Source organism: Nerophis lumbriciformis, linkage group LG05, assembly GCF_033978685.3.
Source record: "Nerophis lumbriciformis linkage group LG05, RoL_Nlum_v2.1, whole genome shotgun sequence".
NCBI classification, from domain to species: Eukaryota; Metazoa; Chordata; class Actinopteri; order Syngnathiformes; family Syngnathidae; genus Nerophis; species Nerophis lumbriciformis.
The window spans coordinates 44560002-44576321 of record NC_084552.2 but is presented as its reverse complement, the minus strand read 5'-3'; the positions used below and the strand labels follow the sequence as shown (position 1 = coordinate 44576321).

The 16320-nt window shown below is 41.1% G+C and overlaps 3 protein-coding genes across 14 annotated transcripts in view; 2 read left to right on the top strand and 1 right to left on the bottom strand.

The window, feature by feature from the left end:
• Positions 1-2294: 2294 nt before the first annotated feature.
• On the top strand, positions 2295-7403 carry nagk (N-acetylglucosamine kinase). 2 transcript variants are annotated; one of them, XM_061960157.2, is made up of 10 exons: positions 2295-2366; positions 3766-3850; positions 3925-4023; positions 4097-4238; positions 4411-4521; positions 5469-5581; positions 6008-6095; positions 6172-6269; positions 6341-6419; positions 6487-7403. In XM_061960157.2, the coding sequence occupies exons 1-10, from the start codon at positions 2338-2340 to the stop codon at positions 6687-6689; spliced, it is 1047 nt and encodes a 348-aa protein (XP_061816141.2). In that variant the 5' UTR covers positions 2295-2337; the 3' UTR covers positions 6690-7403. The 2 variants fall into 2 exon arrangements, with proteins under 2 accessions (XP_061816141.2, XP_061816142.2); XM_061960158.2 differs by lacking the exon at positions 3766-3850 and having other exon boundaries at positions 2331-2366.
• A 41-nt stretch (positions 7404-7444) lies between these two features.
• On the bottom strand, positions 7445-12704 carry paip2b (poly(A) binding protein interacting protein 2B). Its single transcript, XM_061959244.2, has 4 exons — positions 12450-12704; positions 9453-9619; positions 9184-9366; positions 7445-9087 (listed from the first exon to the last, which is right to left on the bottom strand). The coding sequence occupies exons 1-4, from the start codon at positions 12454-12456 to the stop codon at positions 9031-9033; spliced, it is 414 nt and encodes a 137-aa protein (XP_061815228.1). The 5' UTR covers positions 12457-12704; the 3' UTR covers positions 7445-9030.
• The window catches only part of hspa12b (heat shock protein 12B), a 28868-nt gene continuing 22049 nt past the window's right edge, over positions 9502-16320 (top strand). For 8 of the 11 annotated variants that reach the window (XM_061960156.2, XM_061960155.2, XM_061960154.2 and 5 more), the window contains exon 1: positions 14987-15129. The gene's annotated coding sequence lies outside the window, so the exon portion shown is untranslated. Of the gene's footprint in view, positions 9642-13536; positions 13825-14642; positions 14745-14986; positions 15130-16320 lie in introns of those variants that run through there. The other 3 variants (XM_061960149.2, XM_072913234.1, XM_061960150.2) reach the window with 3 other exon arrangements.

The following is a 16320-nucleotide window of genomic DNA, read 5'->3' as shown; positions in this document are numbered from 1 at the left end:
TCCTCACCTCGTCAATAGGCTAAAGCTGTATTTTATTTCGACACTCGTAATTGTTTTACTTGAAAATGTTCCTGATCATTGAATGATTTTGTGATTTCGTCTTTAATTTTGTGATCATGATTATAATCAGAATAAAACACACGACAAAGATGTTAGTCCCCATTTTATTACACCTTTGCTTATTATTTTATTACAGTAGTACCTCAACTTACAAGGATAATTGGTTCTGTGACAGAGCTCTTAACTCAAAACATTTGTATCTCAAACCACCGTCACCCATTGAAATCAATCTAATTGGCGATTGCCCCTTCTCCCCAAAACCGCACGATTTTAGAATGTAACATTTAAAGAAAAAAACAAACTTTAGATAATACATATTGTATTTAAAAAATGCAATAGAGTGTACTTTACTAACAACTATTGCAGTTTTATGAAGTAATGTAATAATGTACAGAATTTACCTTAGAGCCGGGATTTCTAACTTGTTTTCATTGTGGGCCACATCACAGTTATGGCTGCCCTCAGAGGGCTGCTTGTCACAGAGATTAATAAATGATGGCATTACACAATTGCCTTTGAATTAAGTTTTTTTTTATATACGTTCTGAGACAGACTCCAGCACCCCCTGCAACTCCGATAGGGACAAGCGGTAGAAAATGGATGGATGGATATACAAAAATCTGTAGATTTTTGCAGTACAAAAATTGAATCTAAGTTGCCATAATATTAACAAGGAATTTACATTGTTTTTGGGGGTTTTGACAGCAAATTACTGTAAATTGAAAGACGGTACCACTGTTTTTGAATTGTGACTCAGGTGAATTATCGAATCGCTTAATTCTGATTATATAGTTACGGAATCATGGGTGAAAAAAACTACACCACACAACTAGTACTTTGTTGCACCACCTCTGGCTTTTATAAGAGCTTGCAGTCTGTGAGGCATGGACTTAACGAGCGACAAACAGGACCCTTCATCAATCTTGCTCCAACTTTCTCTGCTTGCTGTTGTCAGTTTAGCTTTGCAGGTCTTGTCATGGACCATTTTCTTGAATTTCCCCCACAGATTTTCTATTGGATTGAGATCCAGACTATTTGCAAGCTGTGACATTAGGTGTTAGCTTTGGGAAATAATATTGACAGTGTGATTCCATATTTTCTTCAGAATTGAGTGATTCCATAATAGTTTCACTCTGCTTGAACCAGAAATGAAACTGTTACTGACTACCACAATTTATTTTGTATAGAGTTAGAGTTGCCATCTGAAATGATTATAGTTTTGTGTTATGGCTGTCTGTTGTTGTTTTTTTCTAAAAAATAAATAAATAAACAACTAAATGAACATCCTCTAAGTCTGGTGAATCCATCCTTTTTCATGGATTGAAGTACCAAGTTGGATGTTTACAATGCAAAGTAAAACTAGTGTTATGATTTAGAAAATAGAAGCATTCAATACTCTGCATGCTCTGGTAGGAGAAGCTACAATAACTTTTTAATGGGCTGCAGATGCCTCCTGGCGCTCAGTGTTGGTCCCTGATTGCGTCCCAAAAACAAGCACAGTGAACGCACTATTATTAATCCTGACTTGAAAAGGAGCAGGTTCCATCGATGGCTTTGAAATGCATCTTTGCCTCTTTACTGTGAATTTGTCACACTTTTTGTGTCATTTTATGAGGTCAGGTGCACCAATATAAAGTTAAAGTACCACTGATAGTCACACACACACTGGGTGCGGTGAAATTACTCTGTGCGTTTGACTCATCCCCTTGTTCCATCCCCTGGGATGTGAGGGGAGCAGTGAGTAGCAGCGATGATCGCGCTCGGGAATCATTTTGGTGATTAACCCCCAATTCCAACCCTTGATGCCGAGTGTCAAGCAGGGAGGTAATGGGTCACAATATACTTTGGCATAACAACATAACGCAATATTTTATTTATTTATTTATTTATTTTATCTATGTGACCATTACTGGATGAGGCTCTATTATAAAGTGTGTTCATTAAGTTGAATGCAGTTTATGTTCGAAAAGATCCAAATACAGTAAGGGTTTTTGCACAAATATCAGTTTTTGTTGTTGTATTGTTTATATTGTTGCATGGTTTAAACTGGCATATTTATATGTAGCTATATGGTCGAACTAACTTGGACACAGAAGAGCAAAAATTAGATCGATACCAAAATCTGCGCCATCGGCCCCCACTATGTTGCGTAATGTAGACATAGAGACACAATGCTCCCATCTAGTGGTTGTTTGTTAGCACTGCACAGTCCAGACGCGGAACCGAACTCTCGCGATATCATCAGCAGGGTCATATGAGCAAAACAGGAAATGAAACATGGCGTCAGTGTTCGGCGGCGTCGAAGGGTGAGAATTAATTCAACTTTAAAATACGTCTTGCCACAGTTTTATGATACACAGAAATATTTTGGTGTGAATTGTAGACGTTTAGCATAGTGAAGATGAAGTTTCATGAAAGTCTTCCGTCGTTCGTGTTAAGCAAGGCTTCATTTACTCTACTAAGCCATCTACTGGACAAAAGTATAGAACAGGTTATACTATTCTATGTTTTCTGAGGTTGTCAAGGACTTCATATATATTATACATACACGTGTTAAACCACAAGTTAGTGACCAAAATGGGGCTGTTTCATTATTAGGGATATAATAGGCTTTATTCATCCCACAAAGGTGAAATTATGTGGCTGAAGTGCACATACAAAAAGTCCACACAAAATAAGGTATGAAAACAAGAGGGAAACATCAACGATACTAAAAGAGCACAAAGTCCTTTTTTTTTTTTTTTTTTTTTTGCAAATATATTTTATAGAATTTTTCAGTTAAAATCACATTTGACAATCATACTTTGCTCACTCAGACCCTTCATACATGCACACATCCACTAATCCACACTCACATGCATGCTTTAACAACTCAAGGTTTACAGTATGGACATTATTAGAAAAAGTACCCAGATATTGTATATATCCATCCATCCTGCACTGGCTCAAGATCAGCAGACGATCCAGACCATAGCAAGATGGATGAATATTCCTCGGCATCAAGGATCCTCAGGAAGTGATCACCAGATCACACCCCCCGGGGACCTCTACACCGTTCACACTTAAAAAAGAAGAACAAAGTCACATTTTTGTGGCTTGATCAGATGCAAAAAATAAAATTAAAAAAAGTCACCAAAAAAAGCAGGTAAACCGTGACAAAACCATATCAAAAGTGACACAAAAAGCTATGGTAGTGTGGGAACAATACACAAATTAATAACAATAATAAAACAGGAATAAAACTACAAAAAAGATACAACAATTTTTTATTTTTTTTCATTACTCCTTTCTTTCCCTTCTTCTTTCCTTTCTTCCCCTCCCTTTCCCGAAAAAAAAAAAAAAATTCTATAAGTTATGATTCAATATATGTCAGTAAAGGCTTCCAGGTTAGTTCCCATTTATGCATATTTGTAGAGTTTATAAATCGTATTTTTTCAAGAGTCATTACGTTCACAAGTTCATTTAACCAGTTCCTGAAGTTCGGTGCAGATGGGGTTTTCCACTCTTTGAGAATGAGTCTTGTGGCCAAAACCGTCCCGAGAAGCAACACAGCTGTAATATAAAAATGTTCTAACATAACTTTTGCAATTTGTATTTCCCGAAAGACAAAATTCTTCATTGTCACTGCTCCCCTTTTCTGGCAACGCTTTGGGAACGGCATAAGAATTGATTGAAGGATTTAATATCTTATATATGTTTGGGTAGTGGCGGTACCCACTCCAAGGCAGTTCTTGTGGCTGGAGATGGGAAAATCTTGGCAGAAACTGAGGGGCCCTCCACTAACCACTGGGTGAAGTAGTTGTTCTAATCCTGCATGAATTCATTACAGTTTTACTCAATTCGCTTTTGTATATGTCCGTATAGTTGGTTGGTGTGGACTCGTGTATCCAAACCATCAATGAAATGATCCTTAGAGCCAAAATGGAGGCAGGGCTGGATCCAAACACACCACTTCGCTCACTGGTCAGTCACAAGATGATATTTTCTATGTCTGTGTTTTACAACGGCGACGTGCCGCTTGTGCTTGTGTGTGCAGGGCATGTCTCTGAGCGGGGGAGACCAGAAAGATGCCATCGACAAACTCATCACTTGCATGAAGGACCACTTCCCAAGCCTGAGCCAACATTATTTAATCGCAAATGATGCTATTGGTGCCATGGCAACTGCTAGTGATCATGGTAAGAAGATATCCTTTTCCTGCACTTTAGTAGGACTTTTGTCTGCATTGGTATGTAAGTCAAAGCAGAAACAGGCTTGATACTTTACCCTGGGAGGTGTGTCCGTTCTTAATCTCTCCAACTTTACGATTTCAGACAATGCGTGTTGTAAAAGTGTGTCTTACATTTACAGGAGGCTTGGTGTTGATATCAGGAACTGGCTCCAACTGCAAGTTGATTAATCCGGATGGCTCCCAGGTGGGCTGTGGAGGCTGGGGTCACATGATGGGTGACGAAGGATCTGGTGAGAAGGCCAAACATAGTAACAATATACAGTGCATCCAGAAAGTATTCACAGCGCTTCACTTCTTCCACATTTTCTTACCTTCCAGCTATATTCCAAAATTGATATTTTGGATTTTTGGATACATACTATCCCCGCACATTGAAATCCCCCCTCCACCCCCCCAGTTCACAAAAACACAAAGAGTAAAGCATACTTTTAGATAACAATTGATGTATGAAAATTAATACAATAGAATGTACTACAAAACTACAGTAGTTTTATGAATTATCTATCCATCCATTTCCTACTGCTTGTCCCTCTCGTGGTCGCATTATGGAAAAATTGCAGAAGATATTGCAGGAAATATCAAAATATATATTTGAGAAATTTCACAGCCCCCTGGCAGTACCTCTTTGGAGCCCCTGGGAGTCACGGACCCTGTTGAAGACATCTGCTCTAAACCTAAAGTGTCCAGACTATATCCACAGAAGGCCACAGAAAAAACAGTCGACAATGGTCCATGTGCCACACTTTGAACACCCTGTCTCCAAATCCTATGATATAAATGTACTGCTTAGTAGACATAGATTTTGAGTTGTATACCTTTAGAAACAATCCCAAGCACACAGTATACAGTTTTGTACTAAATTGTGCATCATGTCTTGTCAAAGAATCTTCATGCTGGGAAATGTTGATCCGTATTTTCAGCACTTTTTTTCCTGATAGTGCCATTAGACCATTTTCTATTTAAGTTACTAAGTTGTTATTTACAATTTAAAGCAGAAGACTGAGCAGGGATCTACTGTCCATGTCTTTTTAGGTCAAGCAACACTTAAAGCATGCGTTCTCATTATTGTTATTGTGAACATTTGCACACTAAATTATGGCAGAAAAAAGAGAACAATTGCAGTGATTAACGGTTACAGCGACATGACTGTTCTTAATTACACATCTTTTTTCCTCAGCATTCTGGATTTCTCATTTGGCTGTAAAGACTGTTTTCGACGCCAAAGACAAGCTGGCCGCTCCACCCCATGATGTCACATATGTGACTAAAGCCATGCAGGAGTATTTCCAGGTGAGATGGCAACTCTACCACTGCATCAAGTCAACGTCCGCATTCATGCTCGACCGCGTGTGTTGACATAAGAATTTTAAACTTCTTAGTGTAATATCTATGGAAATGTAGTCCGTTTATAAAGACAACAGCAACACATCTACTGTCTTATTACACAATTACTTCCTGTCAGGTGCAAAGTACAGTAAGCATGGCGATGTTAGCATGCATTCTAACGCAGCAACTAACAAATGAGCCCATATCTTTTTGCTTTAGATTCTTAAAGATCCAAGACATAGCATCTCTGTTACATAAGAGTATGAAAATACAAAAACTGTGTGTGACAACTGCTTATGTCCATGTCAACGGGACAGTCAGAGTGACGTTGACTTTACACACGGGCTCTACTGTATAAAGACACTTTTTTAAAATGGTGCTTCTTCCCAGGTGTCTAATCTATTGGGCATGCTGCCACACCTCTACAGAAACTTCCAGAAGTCCCACTTTGCTGGATTCTGTAAAAAGCTGGCTGAGGGTAAGGCAGAGCTGCATTCGCAAAGATGGTCCCAAAAACTGTAAATACCATTTTGTTGTGTGTGTGTGTGTTAAAGGTGCAGAGGCCGATGATGCGCTGTGTCGACATGTGTTCACCCAGGCTGGGAGAGTGCTCGCCAAACACGTGCGAGCGGTTTTACCTGCTGCACAGGAGGTGAAGTGCACACACATTGTGTTTGCACTCAAAAGATTTCCTTTATCAACATTTTAATGCTGCCATGGCAGCCTCTACTGACCGGTGACCTTGGTCTTCCCATCCTGTGCGTTGGCTCCGTGTGGAAGAGTTGGGAGCTTCTGAAAGCAGGTCAGTGTCCAACATCCACCACTTCTGTATTGTCAGCTGAAACGTCCCCTTCATTGTGTTTTCCCAGGCTTCATCCAGGTGCTGGATGAGGTGGCGTCATCAGATGAGTTCAAGGGTCGTTTCCTTGGCTACAACCTCATGACGTTGCAGCAGTCATCAGCTCTTGGAGGCGCATGTCTTGGAGCTCAGAGTTTGGGTGATGTTTTAAAGATGGATTACGCAGCTAATGCCGTCATTTTCTACAATCACTCCTTCTGTAGCAAGGAGTAACATTTCAGAACTACCACATCTTGTTTACATTCAGTCTTTATTTACAGTCCTAAGTTTATTTAGTTTGTCAAATGACACTGACTTGATTAATACTATTAATGATTCCATTTAATGGCTCCTTATTCTGAGATATAGTCCAAAGTGCTCCAGTAGATCCCCACCTTTTGCATGTCAGCATTTGCTTCCCTGCCTATATGTTCTTTTTTCTTCTGCTTTAAATCATATTTTCTATGGTAATGGAAATAGAAAGTGTTTTGATGGCACTATCTGTAGGGTAATACTGTAAAAAGTGCTGCAGCTATAAATCCTGCAGAGGGCGTTGTCTCACATGTTTACACGTTCAACATTTTCCATAAGGGATAAGCTTTGAAGACGCATATTGTAAAGTAAATTAGAATAATGTATACCTATAGTTGCTGCATTTAAAACTAGTTTAATAACTTAACCACCAAGTCCCCCAAAAGTAGAAGTCACCGTTTTGGGTATCAAAATAGGCATTTTGAGGGGTTATTTAAAGGCTGCGTCCATTTTTGTCATTTGCATGTGGTCTTGGCAGTTAACATCCACAAAAAGTGGGAATCTACTGTACTCTTGGCAAGTGTTGCAATCAGGGTGGTTGTGAGATCATTGTGCTAAAAACAAATGTCCAATGAAAGTAAATCTGATATTTTGACTGTTTGTACACGTTGAAAAAATATATTTTTCCATACATCACTCAAATGCAAAGGTTCTTGCGTAAGAAAAGTCCATACACATTTGTCTTTAGCATCTTTATTCATCTTTTTTCAGGACTTTTGTTGATAATGCATACTCTGTGTCTTCTGGACCTCTTTATTTTTTTTTTACTGCTTCTGTCTTCTAACTCAAAACAAAAATCACCAAGACTGATGTTGCACAATCCACCTGGCGGACAATCCATTAGCTTCACCGAGGGAGGGGGGCACACAAGGAAGTTCTACAGTGAGCCGAGTCCGTCGCTGGGAAAGAAAAAATACGAACAGACGAGCTGCGCAAACTAGATTGGATTAAACTCTTCTCCTAAAGTGCTCAAATATGAACTTGACGCCCTCAAAGTAGATGTTAACGGTAACTAATCAATGTAACGGATTGGATGTCCTTACCTGCATCAATATGAACTTGACGCCATCAAGGTAAATGTTAACGGTAACTAATCAATGTAACTGATTGGATGTCCTCACCTGCATCCAACTTTTTCCTATGACTCTCAAAGACAGAAATCAACAATGGCTCAAGAGAACTTCTTACAAATCAACCATCAGACAGGAGCACAGAGGTTCACCACATACTGCTGTTAAACCAGGTAGACGCTGGCATTTGACAATATGGCCCCTACACATCTCCCTAATTTACAGGCTACTTGAACCCAGTAGACACAGAACATCCTCAAAACATGAGAAGATAAACAAAGAAAACAGAGGAGAGGCTATTTAAAAGCTGATGAGTATGGACGCTTGGTTGTAATGCTGGACAATTTGGCAATGGCTGTGTTCCACACCAAACACTCCCCCCTCTCCTGGGAGGACACAATATATATATTTCCACAATTGGCAACATTTGAGTTGACCTGTCACAAGAATCATGAACTATTTGGTTTGGAACTGAGCTATTGCGATAAATGAACATCCTACAAATATGGATGCACAGGAGCTGTGATGATATCACAGGCGTTAACGGATCGGACTGTAATAGCTGGACAGAGCAGCGAGGCCACCACCAAGTCCCCTCTGGAACCTTGCTGGTATGGAAAGCCTTCAAACCTCTTGGCTTTTTTTAATCCCAATTTGACGAAACATGATTTTTAATTAAGGTTTTTGGTTGTTTTTTTTTTACATTTTTGGGAGGCGCGGAGGTTCTAAGTTTGTCAAGTCAAGCATCGCTCCATGATAGCTGCCTCGGTTCCCAGGGGGTGTCAGTGGGTTTCCGCCTGCTCTGTGAAGCCTTGTCGTGTTGTCTGAAATGATGCAGTGATGCGCTTAGCGCCCACTGGGCCGGACTGGTGCTACACCCCTCCCCCACCCCATTCCCAAATGTCCCTCAGTTTACAAGAAACAAACAGGAAATAAAAAGGAAAAAAAAACAGAAAAACAAATCCCCCCACCCCCCAGCTGGGCCTGCCCACACAATGGTACTGTAATTGTGTGTGTGTGTGTGTGTGTGTGTGTGTGTGTGTGTGTGTGTGTGTGTGTGTGTGTGTGTGTGTGTGTGTGTGTGTGTGTGTGTATGAGAATCAGTGTGCGCACTCATGGTCGCCAGAGTCTCTGAGAATACGTGGTGACTGGTGTGTGTGTGTGCGGAGGCTCCATGGGGGTGAGGGGGACTCCTAGTATTTCTTCCCCGGGACAAACTCCTTCGCTTCGGGATTCAAAACACTCTTCCTCTGCAGAAACACACAAAGGGAGAAAACAATTCAACATCTTCTTGTCTGGAGTGGCCTCCAGGTGTGTGTGCTTCTCTTTTGTCTTCATCCCCTCACCGCCACTTCCTCCAGGTTGCTGTTGTGTTCGCCGACAGACAGGCCGTTGAGCTGCTGCTGCAGTTGCTCCACCCCCTGGTTGTTGAGGTCACGTGATGGGATGAACCAATGCTGGTCCTCCTCCTCTAGCATTTCCTGGAAGCAGCGCTCCAGGAACTCCTGCTCCAACAGCTCCTCTTCCACCTGAGAAGAAGGACCACAACAGTGATGAAGAAGCAAATAAAGGCAGACAGGTGTGTATTCACCCAGCCGCACACGCCAACACAAACCTGTCTATTGTACTCTTCCTCATTCTCCATCCACATGTATTCGGCAAAAGGGTTGGCGTCGTTGGTATCGCCCGCATGCCCATTTGCCACCGGTTCCTTGCCCTCCTTCCCTGGAGCGCCACCTCCCGGTGTCTTGGCCACTTCAGGACCGCTCATCTCAGCCGGCTCTGCGCGATCAGGACAGACACGGTCAGAGCACCTATGGTTTTATTCATTTTGCATATATGACAATGTGCTTCTGTGCACCCTACAGAGTTGCTACAAAGGATGCTGCAGTGTCTTTAAATAGAAACTGCATTTCTTAATGTTTTTATGTGAGACAAGAACAGTTTTCTCATTCTTATGCATTCTAATTTATACGACTCATGTTAGATGGCTAACAACGTAGATGGTGGGAATCATCATTTTGCCAATGAAGCCTTCTAAAAACATATCCAAAAACCGGCAGCAATACTCTATTAACATATTAACCAAGTATTAGAGACATTGTTATTATAAGCGCCAACGCCGAGGAACTACTTTTAGCTGCGCCTTGATCAGAGGTAATTAGCTCATGCAGTTATTGATATACTGAGTTGTTGCATCACCTCTGAGTTGGTAAAAGTTAATGCTAGATTATAAATAATTCCTCTAACTTGTATAGTGGAAAGTTGTGGCCATAATTAGAGAAGACTGGCCAACTTTGAAATTCAATTTAGACTCAAAAGACATCACGGGAAAGACACAAAACACACTTAGGTTAGATGAATCATGCAATTTATGTTGACAAGCTCTCTTACCTTAACCGCTATGTGGTCATAGATTAGATCGATGCATATCAGTACAAAAATGAGTGAGGAGACAGACTGGTGTGCTCGCTGGCAAATTTCACTCCAAAATACAGCTTTAAATAAAACTGTTACCAAGTTTTGTGCAAATAAATGACACACAGTCAAGTAAAACGTTTAAAACGTTCCTGGACAACAATGACAATAAAATAGACTTTGTGTACAATTATTGGGGTCTTTTTTTAAAGCAAATTTTAATTATGAAAGCATGTACCGGTAATCACCTGTGATTTATCATGATTAATGCAAATTTAAAAATGTTATTAATCTGAAATAAATATTTCATTTGACAGCCCTAGTTATTATGAATGTGCCAGTTGCGTACATTACATATATATTTACAACAAGTATACAAAACATGGGGGGGTTGTTGTGTCCCGAATAAACCAATAAAGTCAGACACGGTCTACCCTTATCAAAGCTCTTCTATATCAGTTATTCTTTAACTGAGGTTGCTTCAGAGTAAGTTTAACTAGTGAAAAAAAACAACAACAACAAAAACACCCAGTAAGGCTGTGTGATTATACAAAAACAAAAAATCAATATTTTATTTTTTAAGAATTATGATTCTCTAGGCACATTTGTGCTTTCATTTAAAGGAATATGTTTTATTTATTGTCATTATTAGACGTATGGTTATATTGTTATACATTAAGGTAACTTAATAAGTTTCTGCGCGGGGGAGGGGAGTCCACTGGATATCTAATGGTGGGTCGAGGGAATCAAACCGACATCATCTATATGAAAAGGCAGCGGTGTACACGTACCATTACATCAACATGGCATTTTAATAGAAATAAAGACAAAACACCTCAAATAAAAAACATAGCACACTCACATTCATGCACATTAATTAAAGTACCAATGATTGTCTCACACACACACACACTAGGTGTGGTGAAATGTGTCCTTTGCATTTGACCCATCCCCTTGTTCACCCCCTGGGAGGTGTGGGGAGCAGTGGGCAGCAGCGGTGCCGCGCCCGGGAATCATTTTTGGTGATTTAACCCCCAATTCCAACCCTTGATGCTGAGTGTCAAGCAGGGAGGTGAAAGGTCCCATTTTTTTAATAGTCTTTGGTATGACTCGGCCAGGGTTTGAACTCACATCCTACCGATCTCAGGGCAGACACTCTAGCCACTAGGCAACTGAGTAGATAAAACCATGATAAAACCAAGTCGGGTAATGGATCACTTTTCCCGACAGCTGATGAATGATAGCCAGCTCGCCTCACCAGGGTGAGTTAGCCCAGCTGCCCTGACCAGTGAGGCATGATGGAGGACAGGAAGAGCGATTAAGTGCAATCATGCTAACAGTGCAGCTTGTTAGGTAATATTAAAAAATGTCATGTTCATGTGAATTGATTTTATAGTGCAATTCAGAACGCATGTTTTCTCTATTGCTATTTAAAACCCGGGACATCCAGTAAATGCCTAAATAAACATGCCTTATCTTAGTAGGTTAGTGGAAGACATAAAGCCACCCTGGATGAAAGCCACAAGCTTTGATTACAGTTTTTAACCGTGGAAGTGGACGTAATGTGCTCAAATAAAAAACTGCTTAAACTGAGGCAACTTAAGCCAAAAAAAAACCCTACATGCCAAATACAATTGAGACTTAAGTTACAAGTGATGCGTAACAGACGCCTTTGGCCTCGCGAAGCATCCTCGGCTTCGTAACAGGTTATGTAACGTAGCCGTGGCTCTTAGTCGGATGCTAGCTCGCGTGCTAACGCAGGTGTCCGCCCGGGCCTACCTGGAAAGTTAGTCAAAGGATTGCACGGTTTTAGCGGAGGTGACGCTACCGAGAGGCTAGCTGGCAAACAGACGCCGCGCTGTGCTGTCAATGAGCAGCAGGCCGTAAGACGACAGCGACCCCATCAACAACAAAGGGTTGGACAGATCCTTCCGCGATTAGCTGCCGTTTGCGTTCGTTCAAGGCGGCTCGAACACACACCGTTCACGGTTCGGACGACGCTGCGGATGAAATGAATCAAAGGCACACTCCCGGCCGTGTGCGTGTGTGACACAGCCAGGGTGTGTTAGCACGATGCTAACGGCATGGCAGCATCACCCAGACAGGTCAACAAAACAAGCCAGCGTTACTGTGTTTTGCACAGTCCATTCCGGACAAAAACACGCGACGGAGACATTTTCTGGCCCCGCGTTACCTGGCATCGTGCTCTCTGTATCCTGCTGGCAGCGTGACGTGGCAAACAAACTTTGTTCTTTCGCCGAGCGGAGTCTACCTTGCTTCCGTCGGGTTTTCGTGTAGCAACGCAATGGTGCGCCAGGGAGCTAAATCTTGTTAGCCACCTTGCTAACGGTGGAGAACTGGCCTGGTCACGTGATTCGCGTTACGTTCAATAGCTCCGTAAATTCGCATACTGTTCAGGGTTTTGTGCCATCTGGTGCCCTTCTGAATTGAACGGACGAGATCTTCTTCTTATTTGTTTTAACGGCAGATGCAACCAGTGTTAGTGCAACACCGCCACCCTCCGGTTGTGAATGACCTCTTATTGGTTTACACCGAGGGTGTCCAAACTTTTTGACTTGTGGATCACATTGGGATAAAAAAAAAGGTGGCCAAAGGCCAAAAGCAGACTGCTTGTATTTTATATATATATATATATATATATATATATATATATATATATATATATATATATATATATACACTTATAGATACTTTGGGGGAGGATTGTTTATTTCATCATCAAAAAACAGCTTATCACAGTGACTGTGAAGCAAAATTTACACTAAAGCATATCCAATACTTATTATCTAGACCAGTGGTTCTCAAATTTTTTTCACAAAGTACCACCTCAGAATACACTTTGCTACCCAAGTACCACTATATTGACCATCATTAAAATACAGTCGCATAGTAGGCCCAACTATTCATTAAAACATGGCAGAGGTTTCATTTAATATTTTTGGCCACTGTAACATTACACACAGTTTGAACTGTAACAGTGGGGTTGAATATTTAATTGATTATTTAAATGGGTTATACTTGTATTGCGCTTTTCTACCTTTTTAAGGAACTCAAAGCGCTTTGACACTATTTTCACATTCACCCATTCACACACACATTCACACACTGATGGCGCTATTGACGTACTACTAGCTGAAGCCTGCATACCACTTTTAAAGGTATAGATTAAAATAATCATAGGTTCCCTTGAAACCTCTATCATTGTGCACCTCTGCCCTCATAATGTCACCGACACTCAGCGTCACCCCTGGCTTAATTGCGGCCATTTCCATCCATTTCCTACTCAGACTAAAGGCTGGGTACACCCCGGACCAGTTGCCACCTCATCACAGGGCCAACACAAATAGACAGACAACATTCACACACTAGGGCCAATTTAGTGTTGCCAATCAACCAATCCCCAAGTGCATGTCTTTAAGGGTGGGAGGAAGCCGGAGTACCCGGAGGGAACCCACGTAGTCATGGAAAGAACATGGAAACAGAAAGACCGTAAGGCCGGAAAACCAGGAGCTTCTCGCTGTGAGGCATGAGCCCTAACCACTTCCACGGTGCGGTAAATTGCAATCCTAAGCATTATTTTATTTTGAGGCTACCCCCGTATTACAACATTGTTCACAGTATACTATGCATGTTTATATTTGATGCATGTTTTGTTCATGGGAAAGAATCAATAACTATTTTCTGCGAGAAATAACACATTTCACATAATGAAAACATTTACATACCTTCCTGACCCATCTCTGATCAGAATTATTGTTAAATGTCACGTACGACATCCTGTCCTTTCTCATTACGTTGCGCTACAGCTTATTTCAAAGTTGGACTGTATCCATCCATCCATTTTCTACCGCTTGTCTCTTACGGGGTCGCGGGGGTTGCTGGAGCCTATCTCAGCTGCATACGGGCAGTAGGCGGGGTACACCCTGGACAAGTCGCCACCTCAACGCAGGGCCAAGTTGGACTATATTACTTTTTTATCAATTGAAAAGTTACAGGGACGGTTCATAGAACACTAATTTCAAAGACAATTCCTCGTAAGAACAATTAAGCATATGTTTTGTGCATTTTTTTTTTCTTCTTCAAAATAAACAGATATTTTGCGACTCAGTCATATACTCTTCACACTTGTACAAAACCTCTTATTGGCTAACAGATCAAGAAAACATAATTGTGTATTTGCAACGTAAGTCTGTTCCCGTGGCTAATACGCCCTTATTTGGGACATTTTAATGTATGTGGCGGTGCATAAGTGTGACTTTTACATATAACTCCCGCTGTCAACTACTATAGTGTGACGTCACGGAGACTCAAAATCCCGAGGCACACGCAACGCAGCATTACTCACAGCAAAAACAAATGCCTGCGTGGCTTTACGAACCATAAGCGTTTGTGTCAACTACTCACTAGCCAGCCACGAAAATGCACCCCGCTTGACTTTAATTCGTCTCAAAGAACACGAGGATGAAGAGTAAGCCACGAACGATCGCGCATTTGACAGAGAAAATGTACTTGAAGCTCCCACATTTTCCTTTAGTAGCAAAGCTGACTCTTCACGTGCAGCCAAAAAGACACTCACCAAACTACTTCAGCTGTAAAGAAGACGGGAGTCCGCTGGAGAATCGATCTTCTCTGGTACCGAAGCTCAAGACTGTGTTAAATTCTAAATTTTTTTTTACAAACACTTGGCTTCTTTGACAGTTTGTTGGCGTTAAAGGGGACAACACCACTGCAGCGTTCAGGGGGAAAAAGGCGTTGTGCTGTGTCGCGTTTGTCCAGCAGTAACCTTCGACCATTGGTTGACGGCCACGTCAATCAAATCGTTTGAGCGAGACGATTGGCCAGTCGTGCCAAACGTAAGCCCGTAAACAAAATGTACCTCATTTTCTTATTGCCCCCATAATCAATACGGCTCGTTAATATGAACTGGATGCTTTGTTGCTCCTTTTAATTACACAGATTGTAACTTTTGAGTTACGTTACATTAAAATAGTATACAGAGTTAAATGTGGTTTGATAGAGACTATCTTCCTTTAAAAGTTCCATAAAATATTTCAGGGGTTTTTATATAACCCTTTGGAGCTAACGAAGCAATACTGATGCAAGGATCGGCCTGTGAACACAGACAGATATTGTCAACACATTGCATACATACATACATACACACACACACACACACACACACACATACATATGCATACACACATACATGCATACACACATACATACACACACATTAATTACCATGAATAGATTTATGTGGACCCCGACTTAAACAAGTTGAAAAACGTATTCGGGTGTTACCATTTAGTGGTCAATTGTACGGAATATGTACTGAACTGTGCAATCTATTAATAAAAGTTTCAATCAATTAATCAAAACACACACATACATACACACACACACACACACGCACATATATACATATACATACACACACACATACATGCATACATACAAGAATGCTACAGAAAACAGGAGGATGCAGTACTTTGCCTCTCCAGTAGAGGGAAACTCTTTGTACAGTGCAATGGTAATGGTTGGCTTTCGTTGCATACTTACCGGAAATGACGACGGGGGCGAGAAGGGTCTGTTGGCGTGGCAACCATAGACATCTTATAAGTAGACGCTGCATCGACTGCTACTGCCGACTGGCGCTGACGAGACGCGGGGCCGCCATCTTGGAGTGGTGATCCGCTCCACTCAGTGCTTTTCATTTGGCAGGTGCAATGAACTGTCAGCGCATTTAATTCATTTTACCTCACTGAATGCCACTGATTTTCACGCGTCTTTTTTGTCATACGTGTATGTATGATAAAGGACACATGTTTTGGCGTGTTTTACTATTCATAGTTTGCTTAACAGTAATAGAATATTCTTATATGCTATAAGTGACCAGATGTCCGAGATCAAAACTGGGAATATAATCCCAGAGAAGGGGGAAAAAAACGGTCAGCTATTTTTAAATTCAAGAAATCAATCAATCAATCTTTATTTATATAGCCCTAAATCACAAGTGTCTCAAAGGGCTGCACAAGCCACAACGA

Coding starts and splice junctions, on each gene's coding strand:
- nagk (XM_061960157.2), top strand. CDS start 2,338: ATGGCGTCAGTGTTCGGCGGCGTCGAAGG. Junction 2,367..3,765: donor GTGTTCGGCGGCGTCGAAGG/GTGAGAATTAAT, acceptor ATGTTTGGGTAG/TGGCGGTACCCACTCCAAGG. Junction 4,239..4,410: donor GGCAACTGCTAGTGATCATG/GTAAGAAGATAT, acceptor TTACATTTACAG/GAGGCTTGGTGTTGATATCA.
- paip2b (XM_061959244.2), bottom strand. Junction 9,367..9,452: donor AGGAAGAGTACAATAGACAG/GTTTGTGTTGGC, acceptor CCTTCTTCTCAG/GTGGAAGAGGAGCTGTTGGA. Junction 9,088..9,183: donor GCAACCTGGAGGAAGTGGCG/GTGAGGGGATGA, acceptor GTGTTTCTGCAG/AGGAAGAGTGTTTTGAATCC.